This window comes from Nesoenas mayeri (genome assembly GCF_963082525.1).
Source record: "Nesoenas mayeri genome assembly, chromosome: 12".
In the NCBI taxonomy this organism is placed as follows: Eukaryota; Metazoa; Chordata; class Aves; order Columbiformes; family Columbidae; genus Nesoenas; species Nesoenas mayeri.
In genome coordinates, this window is record NC_137547.1 from 19,044,909 (window position 1) to 19,057,381 (window position 12,473).

General features: G+C 41.1%; 1 protein-coding gene across 1 annotated transcript; it reads right to left on the bottom strand.

Moving 5' to 3' along the window:
* Positions 1-890: 890 nt before the first annotated feature.
* Positions 891-2,492, bottom strand: PDP2 (pyruvate dehydrogenase phosphatase catalytic subunit 2; the record flags this gene model as incomplete). The annotated part of the gene is made up of 1 exon (XM_080351777.1): positions 891-2,492. The coding sequence occupies one exon, from the start codon at positions 2,490-2,492 to the stop codon at positions 891-893; it is 1,602 nt and encodes a 533-aa protein (XP_080207903.1).
* Positions 2,493-12,473: the final 9,981 nt, after the last annotated feature.

Here is a 12,473-nt window from a genome sequence, read left to right on the forward strand (position 1 = left end):
GTATTTACATTTAGATGAATTTTTGAACTTCTGGATCTGTCAAACTTCCATTAAATTATTGTTGGTGGATTTGATGCACAGCACTTCACAGAAAAATACTTAACAAAAGGGTATAATTTCTAAGCAACTTAGACGCTTAAATGCTTAAGGCTAGCATTGTTAATTCCTGCATAGAGAACCATGAAGTCCCTCATGTGTGTTTGAACTGAAAGCTGTCACTCAAGTCCACACATAGTTAAGAGAACATGCATTCACATTTGAAAATAATTTCAGAAGAAAATATTACTTTGATTCCTAGCTTAAAAAAAAAAAAAGTATTGAGAAAAAAACATCTGACAACTCCAGAGGGGTTTGAACAGCTTTCTAAAGTGCTATCTTCACATATACAAGGCAATTTGTTAAAGTATTTGACACTGTTACATCAAATAAAGGTTTGGTAGTTTGTTTATTTAATTCAATTCCAGTGCTTCAATAGGGTGCTACTCACTTTCCATAAGAGTGGAGCCTTTCCTACACTCCATGCAGCTACAGGTATTATCCATCTCTCTATTAAATCGCATCAGTCTCAGAGAAATTTGTCCTGTTTGTTCATTTGGAAAGTTTTACCAGTAGTTCCCATAGAATCAGAACTGGGTCAGCATTCATTAGTTCAGTTACATTTCAGTGAACATTTATCAAGACATTATTCTTCGTTGCGTACAGATCTGGAAACTCAGACAACTTTCACCAAACTTGCTTATATAAAGTTATTTTCAAGACTAGTAAGTAATCAAATGATTTAGGAACTTCCAGACCATAACACTAGGAACAGCTTGACTATCAGAGAAAAAACAATAATGGTTTCAGTATCAAAGCTGGCTAGTGGTACAGAATAGCAGCAGTGCAAGTCTCTATTCATTGTTTCTGTGGTAATTTTCAATTGTTTCTGAATTAAAATAGATCACAGTAACTGTGATATCATCTCTGTACATTCTTGCAAGGTCTTCAGGCAGTGTCAGCATCGCAGTAAGTTTCTCTTGATCCACCTCCCCATACTCGTTACTTCCAATTGCATGCCGTATTAAATGAGTAGCTACATTTTGGTCAAGTGAGGCAACGCCTCTGTTTTTCCTCTGAAGTAACAAGCTGTGCATATAACCCAAATTAACTGGTTTCTCAAAAGCCAGTTGTGGTTTCTGCACATTAAGCTCTGTAAGGTGTCCGGCAACAAGTTCTACAACCTTCTCATTACTTAGCATCTCCCATAGACCATCCGAAGCAATAACTAGAAATTTATCCTTGCCTCTTAATTTGTGGTATGTGACTTCAGGCTCTGCAGTTAAATAAGGAGGTGTATGGTAGCTTGGAGGAACATACTGATAAATATTTAAAGCCTCAACATCACAGCTATTCTCCAGAACGCTGTGTTGCAACTCTTTACTCCATTTTAATTGCACATCTCCAAAAGCTCTAGATGGTATGAGAATTCCAAGTAATCTGTCATTCACAAATAGCGTTTTCTCCTCAGATCTAGGATGCTCTCTCTTCAGTCTTCTGATCTCAAATTCATTGAAGGCATTGTGGTCTCGAGTTAGAGGGAGAGTAGACCATGTTCCATCTTCTTCATGAACCCCTAAAATTGCTCTGCAGTCACCAGTATTTGCAACATGTAAGTGAACACCATCAATGTGAGCTACACAGGCTGTTGCACCAGAAAAAGCTACTTGAAGGGCAATATTTCTCATCAGTTCCTTTTCCTGAGGAGCCTGAACTTCCAACGATATGTCTGAGTCTAACCTTTTGAATGCACATATCATGGCTTCTTCTAAACTAAATGCTGGCTCAGCATCCAGGTCCAGCAAGTGTTGCCAGTAAACCCGGAGGTTTTCAAAATACTGTGAAGTTATTTCTTGATATTCTGTATCATTTAGATGCTTGTGCCACTGCAGAATAGGTGGAACTGGTTTCAAGCACTCCGCAGCAAGCTCCATCTCTTCCAAGGTTTGCCGAGACATGAGAGAAACCGCTATATAATGAAGCAGTCTCTCACTTACTGCCTGGGCACACGCAGAACCTGCATGACCATCGAAGACTCCAAACATCATCCCTTTGGTCTGCAAGCAGGTGGCTGCACTTCTGCGGTCTTCAACAGGGGTGTTGGATGCCAACTGGTTACTTTCAAACCTCAACACAGAATTTGCATTTTTACCATTCAAATCCAGTATTCTATGGGATAGTTCACCTGCTCTGAGTATATCGTTGATTTGTGATGGAGACAACTGGAAAGAGAATTGTTCTTCTTCAGTGGAAGTGTGTCGAAATGCTTTTTTTAAGGAGAAAGTATTGTCTAAACTGCAGTTCCCAGCAGGGTAGAGATGCGTTTTGGAGAAAACAAGCTTCCATTTTATCTTGTTTCTGTTTGGGACACAGATGGAGTACAGACGTCCTTTTCCTTGTAAAACAATGCTGTTTCTTGCTGAGCTTAAGATCCAGGATGATACAGTTCTTGACATGATAAGTCACTCCACAAAGAGTAGCACCTTCCTTCAGTAACACAGAATGTCCTTGCAGCCTGGAATATAAAAATAGAAAAGGTACAAAATTTAGAAGGTTCACAAGAAGCTTTATAGACGGTAATACAAAAGGAAGTCTAGAGCCTACAGAAATATCCAGAACCTTTCTCCCCAAAAGACTACTGTAAATACAGGCATCTTAAAAATGATAAAATTTCCATCACTTAATTATAACCTGGGTGAATTTGGCTTAGGATATGACTGCCACTCTTCAGTTAACTAATCAGAAAACATAAATTTTACTTTCCAAGCATGTTTTCCTTCATTGTGGCAAGGCTAAGAAGAAATTCCAACATTACAAGAAATGTAATCATCAGCTGTTCAGTGAAAAGCCTCATCTAACATGACACACAACAAACAGATCCAACAAGTTAGAAAATAGGAGTTTAAGTGACAATGCACAACTTTTAAAAGCCTGCTAGAGTAAAACTCTATTAATGCACTCTAAATAGCAAAAACAAGAGAAGATCACTACTCAAACCCTATAGAAAATATGAAAGATACGGCAAATTAATGATTTGTGTGAATTGCCATGACCCTCACATCTAGAATAAGTTAGTCTACCTTTCCAACTCAAGCTTATAAGGTCAGTGGGTTTGGGTTTTGTTGTTGGGGGGGTTGTTTATTTGGTTTTTTTGTTTTTTAATCTTCAAGGTCTTAACCAGCCTTCACACAGGCAGGATTTTTTTGCACAGTTGAAGGCAGATTCTACTGCTGCTTAATTAATGCATTTATCACAGCACTGTGCACTTTGAAGAAGTGAAAGTTAAAGCACAGTTGCATTGACAACTTATACAGGTTTATATCTAGAGAGCTAGAACAAGCAGCTGTGAAGAGCTCTGCTGCCAACAGCACTAAAACCTAGGGCACCCGAATAGCTGATGTTCTTCAGGTGTCATGGGAGTGGTCCCTCATATTGTCTCCTACTTTAAATAAGGCATTCGAGCTGTGGGTAATTGCTACATACTACCAGATGCTTACTCCACAACAGTATTTCAGGATTTCAAAGCTAACTGTGTAGTAGCATTGTAAGTACAATTACTCCCAAAATATCATACCAGCAGCCAGTTAGAACAATACAGTTTTATGTGAGCTCTGAACAACATGCTCTAGGTCTCAAGCCAAAGACACTGCATGCTACTGCAATATTGTCTTTTTAGCAAGGCACTTCGTGAGAAATAACAAGAAGCCAGCCAGTTGTACAAACATAGTTTTAAGAAATCAGCAGGAGGTAAAACCAAACTTGAACTATTATAAACAGAAGGCCTACTGATAAAACCCAAGGACTTTACCAAAATCCCATTTGGAAAAGAGAAGCAATGTGTCACAAAACATTTCTGAAGGGCACCACTCATGCTTAACAAAAGAAGAGAGTAGACAAGCCCCCACCAACAAGGACCCCATTACTGTAATTCTGAGGGTCCTATGAAGACAGGCAAAGACACAGCATAATTTTCCTGCTGATGATAGGAGAGCAGATGGAAAGGGCGATACCAGTTCATTGCTCAAGGCTGGCCTGCAGTCTCCTGGGACACAGGCAACACAATCAATGCCTTTTATTGTACTGCAGAGAGAATACAAGCAAAATAAAGCTAATAGGAAGACAGCTGATACTGCTAACTCCAGCACCCATTAAACCCCAAAAGCACCAACAGTGCAAGACAACCCTTCATGTTTGCCAACCTTTCCCAGGCAATTCTCCATCCTGTTATTTCTTTTTCCACTTCTCATCTCTCTAAGCCACATAAGATTAAAACAATGACAACTTTAATGTCATTGACTCAAAACTCAACAGAAATGGTATTTTAAACAAACTTACCCATTCACATCAGCTGGCTAACAGACATAGCAAAGTGATTTTTTATTTTTTTTTTTTTAGAAGCAGAACAGCCAAATACCATTTAGACGTGTTTGCCTAAGGTCAGGTAGCACTGATCAATCCTAGAGCATATTTCTGAACCACTCCTACTCACAGTCCATAACTGTACAATTTTCACATCCTCAGGTCCCCCCTAGCTGTAGTGTGCAGACTCCACTGCTCTGCACAGGACACCCACCCACATCCATGAGCCACATTAGAGCACAGTACCAGTGCTAATAAAAGCAATGTGCGCTGAAGATCTTTATGTAAGAGCCAATTACATAAATCTTACGCGCCCTGCTCGGCACACCTATCACTTCAGCACTGAACATGGCACTTCCTTGTCAGGCGAACCAGTGTGATCATTGAAACACAAACTGCCCCACAACCCAGCTGCTCGCTGCTGGGCAGCCAGAGCTCACAGAAAAGGAACGCCCAATAAAACAGATACCCGTTACATTTTGCTTTACAACCCTCCCCAAGCCCCATTTTCCCCTCACGCTCGCTCCCGGCACTGCCCACACACCCTCCGCACCCCCAGCCCTTCACTCGCACACACCGGCCGACACCCCACAAGCTCCCCCGCTCCGCCCCTCACTGACCCCGCACCCCAGCGCGCACAGCCCCTACCGCACACACAGCCCCTACCGCACACACAGCCCCTACCGCACACACACAGCCCCTACCCCGCACACACAGCCCCTACCCCGCACACACAGCCCCTACCCCGCACACACAGCCCCTACCCCGCACACACACAGCCCCTACCCCGCACACACACAGCCCCTACCCCGCACACACACAGCCCCTACCCCGCACACACAGCCCCTACCCCGCACACACAGCCCCTACCCCGCACACACACAGCCCCTACCCCGCACACACAGCCCCTACCCCGCACACACAGCCCCTACCCCGCACACCCCGCGGCCCTTTCACGCAGAGCCGTCCCGCGGCCTTCCGGCCCCCGCGGCTCCGTCCTCCCGTCAAGGCCCAGCTCCGTTCTCTCTGCCCCACGGCATCGCCCCCAGCCCACCTCAGCCGGTGCCACAGCGGAAGGGCCGACGGCCACCGCCCAGGCGAGCCCCCGCGGCGCCGCCCGCACGACTCACCCAGAGCGGCTGAGGCGCCTCTGGCAGCCGCGGCTCCTCCCGCCCGCCCCGCTGAGGCGATTGCCCGCCCCCCGCCGCGCGACGCTCCCGGCCGCGCCCACCGCAGCCGCCACGCGACCCCCGCCGCCCGCAGGTTCCGGGCTCGCCGGCGCGGCGCGGGAGGTGGGCTCTGACTGACAGCGCCGCCGCCCAATCCGCGCCTCCGACGCCGGCACCGCCCCCCGCGCCCCGCCCCGAGCAACTGCGCGCGGGTTCCTGTCAGGACACGGCGGGACGGGCGGAGCGCGCGGAGCCGAGCGGGTCCCCCCCGCCATGTTCTCCTCAGCGCCCGATTTACCGCAGCAGCGGCTCCGCTCGGACACAGCTGCGGGCGGGCGAGGCGAAGCGCGGTGCGTGCTGCCGCCAGGCCCGGCGTTGAGGGGAGATCCCCGAGGGCAAGGCCTCAGAGCCCCCGTCACCTCAGCTGCCCGCGCTCCGGCAGCAGAGCCGCGGCTGCCCCGCAGCTGGGGAGGGGCGGAGGGGCCGCCAGGGAGCGCGGCCCTGCGCGTTTTTAAACAGGAAAGGAACGTGAGACAATAAAAGCAAGAAGAATGTGATGCGTTAGAAAATAAAGCATCAGCAAATCTTCCTTTCCACATTAATAAAGTTTAAAAAACCATTATTCTCTTTGCGGAGGGCCATTAGGATTTTTCTTTGTTTTCTAAATACAATTTTACACTCTTCAGTGCTGAGGCTGCCAGCTGATGAGGCTCAAAACTGCAAGGCCCTTTTGAAAATTTTAGGCCATATAAATTATGGAGAACAACTATTAAAAGCTTATTTTGCTGGCTTCCCTTTTTTATTTATTTTGCTTCACTTGTCTTAGTTAAAATTTCTACTGAGTGGTTTTATACCACATATCAACACAAGGAATGAGCCCAAAGTGCATGGTGGTTAATAAGTAGTTATTGTGTATTATGGATTGGTTACTAAGTAGTCCTTGCTTTAACCTGTAACGGTGATTTTGTAAGAACAGAGGCTCACAAGTCACAAGAGGATAATGCAGAGCATTTTTTATTCTCCTGGCTTCTTGTACTGAAGCATTTTTTCATTGAAATAATGTGTTGCAGGTACCCTAGACGAGAGAAAGGGTTTCCCAGATTATCTCAAGTGGAAGGATGTGTGATCATCTTCGTGAGTCCGAGCTTTCATTTGTTTCCTGTTTTTGCTAATACAATGAAACATAGTTTCATGTTAAATGGAAGACCAAGCCATGGGGGGAAAAGGTCACCTTAAAGAAAAACGTCAGGACATTATTTTAGCACACATGAAAACAATTATTTTAAGTTTCACATAATTATTTGTCTGGCAAATCTACTGAACAGAAAGAGATCACCCACAGTAGACCTTACCTGTACCTCTCTGCTTTGCTCCGCTGCTGGGGTATACTGACAGGAGTTTCTGGATCTCAAGGTGCTTCTCGTTCTGACCTACCAATTCTTTCATCCTCTGTGCCATTTACAACAGTGGTGAAACCTCACCCAGCAGCCTGAAAGCTAACTTGACTCTTCTGGGTTTCCTGTACTCCTGGCATGTTTAAATGCTTCTCTTCAATGGAAAGCTAGTATTTATTGCTCACATGTACAGGTAGTAATTTCATAAACTCGTAAGCAAAAGCTGAAGTGATTTAGGGAGCGTGCAAATGGAGGTGAAACAATTGACCTGCAGAAGAAGGTGTTGCTTTCATTCCATATTTTCTAAACACAAGAATGAATACCATATTGAAGGCTTCTAAGAAACTTAATAGTTTTCAGTGTTAATAAGTTGAATTGCAATTTAGATTCTGCTTTGGAGTGTTCGGCTATGCTGATACACAAGAGTGATATATAATTCAAGTTTAAAGAAGTAGAAATGCTACTCTTTGGCATGATTTGAGAAAAGGAGCAGTACTGCTCAGGCTTGCAGTATTTTTGCCTTCAGGAATATCTAATTAAAATGGCAAATTTCTGCAGCAACACTGGCTTGGTTGCCATAGTGCTCTGTCTTAAAAAATTTTAGTTCAAGTTTCTTTAAATAAAACTAAGATTTGTTTTTGACTCCCCTGTTTATATGTGAACTAAAGCTCAGTATCAAATGTCATGTGCCAGGATAAAGTTCTTATCAGTATTTAGAAGTAAACAAGTGTAATTCCAGGGGCATTGTACTAAGGTGCAGTGACAGGTTAAAAATATAGCAAATGCTATATTTAGATTTTTTCAAGGTATAATTTTATCTGTTGACTTGTACAGTCAGCAACTCTGATTTTCTTTGCAAATGAATTTTTCTGTGCTGTTGCTTGTTTGGGCCATGATCCAGCTCCCGTTAAAGTCAATGGCAGTTTCAGCAAGCTTTAATAGATTTCAGATAAAGCGGAATGTTTATTTGAGCCTATAAGGTTGGTTTGAGAAAGGTCATTGCATGAAACAAGATAAGAAAAACTGAGTTATTGGGAGAGAGTGCAGGGAGGCATCTCCTCAGTCATAAACCTTGCTTGAGGGTTTTATCACTTAGTATTCTCCCTTGAAAAGCGCAGCAGCCAACCCAACTCCAGAAGCTTCTATGTTGCTAAAAGAATTCTAGTTAACTGAAGCTCAGGTAATTGTGATTCCACAGACACTGGACTCCTAACTGCACTGTATCACTTTCTCTCTGACAACCCCAGACTGTCTAGAAGAACTGAAAACTTCAGGAGGCAAAAGAGGTCATATATATGTGTCACTTGAAAATGGCATATGAAGGTATACTTGGTATAACTCTGAGAGTTTGGGATGATGAGCTTTTTAGCTGAAGTTAAAAAACAGGCAGAATGTACCTATAAGGTGAAAAAACAGCCATTTCTAATCTTTCATGTCCTTTTAGAAGAGAAGGCTAAAACTGTGACTAACGGGACAGGAAACTTAAAAGATTTCTATCTGACTTCTCTTACCAAAAAAAAAAGGCACAACAATCAAGCTAACCAGCTTTTCAAAGGAAACAAGAACAACACCAGTTCACAAAAATATTTGGATACCTTCTTGCTCAGACCCTTAAAAATGTCAGCTGTTTACTCTATGTATTTTGCCTGCAAATAGTGAAATACATTTCAGTTCCCGTATATCATATTTTGAATTTTCACAAAAGGCAAATTAGTACATTGGACGCAGAGATCAAACAAACAGAAAAGAGGAATGAGACTAGGAAAAATAAATTTCCTCTAGGTCTGTTAGAGCAACTGCATTTTCCTAGTTTGTTTACAGAAAATTCCAGTCTTTGATCTTGCTATATAATCTAAAACAAATACTCAAATGCTAGGAAAGCAAACAAGCTGCAAGAAATGTCAATGAACAGAGGTAAACACCATGAACTGTAGGAAAAAGGCCATTCCAGTTCTCCAACTTCACTTAACCTCTGCTGTTACAGCATTCTAAGAGTGTCTCTATATATGAAGATGCAGGCTTAAACTGAAGATTCAGTTTAGGTTAATGTAATTAGGCTGGTGCAAAGGCCTGCCTAGTTGCTGCAATTGGATCTAAACTCCACAAATAAAAGTTTTACCAGTTGTTGCTCACAAAACTGGTTCAAGTTAAACTGAAATGCTTATTCAGTTAAGATTCTGCACCACTGTTAAAGTGAATGTATTGCAGACACCTTACAAGTGCAAGGTAGTCTTTTTGCTCAGTATCAAGTGCTTATGTGTAGAAAAGTAATTATACACATTTCCTCTCTCCTCCTTCCACCTTCTTCTCCTCCAACAGATGAACGGTCTGAGTTTACTCCTGAATTGATGCATTTAAAATTCCACTAGATTAGTGCGAAATGAAATTAAATGATGGTTTGTATTAATTTGTTGCTGTTCACAACTTGAGGTGACGGGCCAAAATTTTAGTAAAATTCAAATATAATGCAAGTAGCACTATAAATGGCACACCAGAGGTATAAGCATGCTCTGCCTTACAGCCAGGCAAATGGGGAATAGTTCTGTTAGAGTCAGTCAGGTTCCATCAGTATGCTGTAGTTGTCAGGGTGAGAAAAACTTGACACTCCCCTTCTTACAGGCAGTATAGAGCAACATGGTTCGATACTTGGTGTCTTTACTAAATGATCACTCTTTCACGCAGAAGGAAATCAGAGAGGAAAACAGCTAATCTGAGGTATAAGATAACATCTCATTTTTTTCAGGCTTATCTCTGTTTTTTTTTTCCTGAAATGCTCCTTTCTTTATCTTTTTGACCTTTGAACACCACCAAAAGCACCATCTGGTGACAAGGTACCTTGCAATGCTTTTTCCCTGATGCTTGTATTTGAGTTCATTTGCAGCCATCACAAAATGTATCATTACAAATCACTGCTAGATCATATCAACTATATCCCTGAAACTGCCTAAAAAATCTTTGTTTGCAGAGAGATGAGAAAAAAAAACCCTTAAGCTGAACCTTAACTATAGCTATCAAAGCTAAAAAGTTCAAGTTAACACAGTGTGCAGTTTACCTGGTGGAGGATATCTCCACTCTGTCAGTGAAAGGAGAAACAAAATTCTGATTTAATGACTTTGTTTTGTAAAATTGATTTTTATCTGATAAAGGATTTTCAAGGACTGTGTAAGCAGAACCAGCACAGAGATACCAATTACACTCACCTATACCTTAAGAAAATAATTATCCTTAAAGTTAAATTCTTTCATGTGTTGTATTTTGACTGAATTTGCCTTAAAAAAAATGTGTTGTTTAAGTGTTCAGTTGTTTTAGGCATTGTGTTAAGAAGTGGGAACAGCCGGCCACTAGATGGCATTTTTAGTCTAGTTTTTGTAGCTGTGCTGTGTCGGTCACTGTCCTAAACAGAAGGCCTCATGTTCTCTCAGTTATGAGAACTGTGATCCTATTAATTCTTGCTGGACTAGTTATATTAAACTGCTATTTTTTCCTTCAACATAGTTGGTAGGAGATAAGGATAGCACATATTCTAGAATTTGAATGACCCTGATGGAGGAGTTTTGCTGAGTAATGTTTGTATGCAGAGGAAGACAGAAAAAATGAAGTTTCTACAAATCCTTAAAAGATACTGCTGGTATTTGGCCCTATGAATTGCCTTTGAGGGGCACATTTGTTTTAGAGGCACTAGCTAGAATACCACTAGGAGCTCAGACAAGCAAATTAGTAACAGGGGCTTGATTCCCATGGTCTTACGAAATGTAGCACCTCTGTAAATTGAGGGTCATGCCTATATATGCAAACACCAAAACATAGCTCTGAAAGTCTCAAAGCACATTATAGATACAGTACGCAGTCCTGCTGTTTCATTATCCTCATCTCATGGATGACTTGAGAGCCTTATAGCAAGAAATCCTTTATTTCTTTTATCAACACTATTTTATCTTGTTAACTATATTTCAACCAGCATATTAACAAGTCAAGAATCCGTATAAACAAAACAAATTAGTATGGTCCCTTATACCCCTTACTTTGCTAAATGAGAAAGAATCATCAGTGAAGCTCTTCATGCTACCCCTTCTGAAAAGTAACTTAGATTGCTGATTTTAAGTCTTTTAGCATGAAATAAAAAGTTTTATTGCTATTAGTTTTGCTACATTTTCCTGGTAGACTATATTTTCAGTTACAGGAAAAAGACAGTACAGCAAAGCTTAATCTAATGGAATACCATACATTCATCATACTGATTGCATTGTTCATTGAGTATACAATAAAATTCATTATGTAATATATTTGATATTTCTTCTTGCACTTCGCTTTCATAATATCAAAATAAAGTGCATTAAGCTGTAGAATGTAGTTTATAGCTTTAAAACCATACAAAATGAAATATTTGGGTTTTTATGGGATGACCAGGGTTTCAAGAAACAACAACAAATATAAAAGGCTTCCTTTTCCATTTTGCTTCACTGTGGTAAAAAGATATAACATTCTTTAAACCAGCAACTGAAAGAAATTGTAAAATTAGACAAAATTTATTCTTAAAGAAAGGTGTACATTCAGTTTCTCCTGGAAACTGAACACCTGGGGGATTCAGCATTTAAAGCTCTTTACAGTAGCTAAGCTTTTACAATAACCTAAACATTATCCCTGTGCTGTTCACAAGTAAACCACCCTTAAAGAAGCTTAAGTATTGTGTTCAAGGTCACAGAATGGACACATTCAGTAGATCAATAAGATTTATTTTATTAGTCTGAGTGGTTGTGTGGGGAAAAAACTGGAGAAAGTTTGATATACAATCCTTACCTTTTAGGAGAAACCGAGTGATCAGAAACCAACTTGTATGCCTAGAATGAGAGAAAACACTGAAAATATTGACCAATGACCTTCTCTGTGAAGGTGTGTGCTGGTACTAATGCAGCAGTACTTTGGTTGCTTAATTAAGATATTTATGGTAAGTAAAGATTAAATTTTAAATCAGGAAGGTATTTTAATTTACCCCAATAAAATGTATTTGGGCTAGCAAATGAGGTTCTTTTGAAAGACATTGAATATTTTAAGATTAAAACCTACATTAAGAGACTGATTTTAACAGGAACATAAGATCCATGACAATAAGAATTTAACTCTGAGCAAGAAGTCATCCAAAATGCAAAAAATATCAGAATTTTCTTGAGTGGAAGGATTAAAAAGAAATAGAAACTGATGGGAAGAATTGTGGTATAGGCTAAAAATAGCTTTTGAACATGAGTAAGCTTTCTAGATTTTTTTCCTCTAAAAAGAAGCAGCCCAGAAACTTCGAAGGGATAACTCTTACCTGCATTTAGATTCTACTATAATAACCAAGGTTTCTGTGAAGCTGAAGGTAAATAATCAAATCATTCTTTGATCTAAAATAAATGCATCAGTTGAAGATATCAAACAGCATTTCTGTTAACAAAAGTCCAAGAAAAACAGTGCTGTAAGTAGGGAGAGGTAGGTCTGTTCCAAACAAAGGACAAAGAGGTGCACACTTGATTTTCAA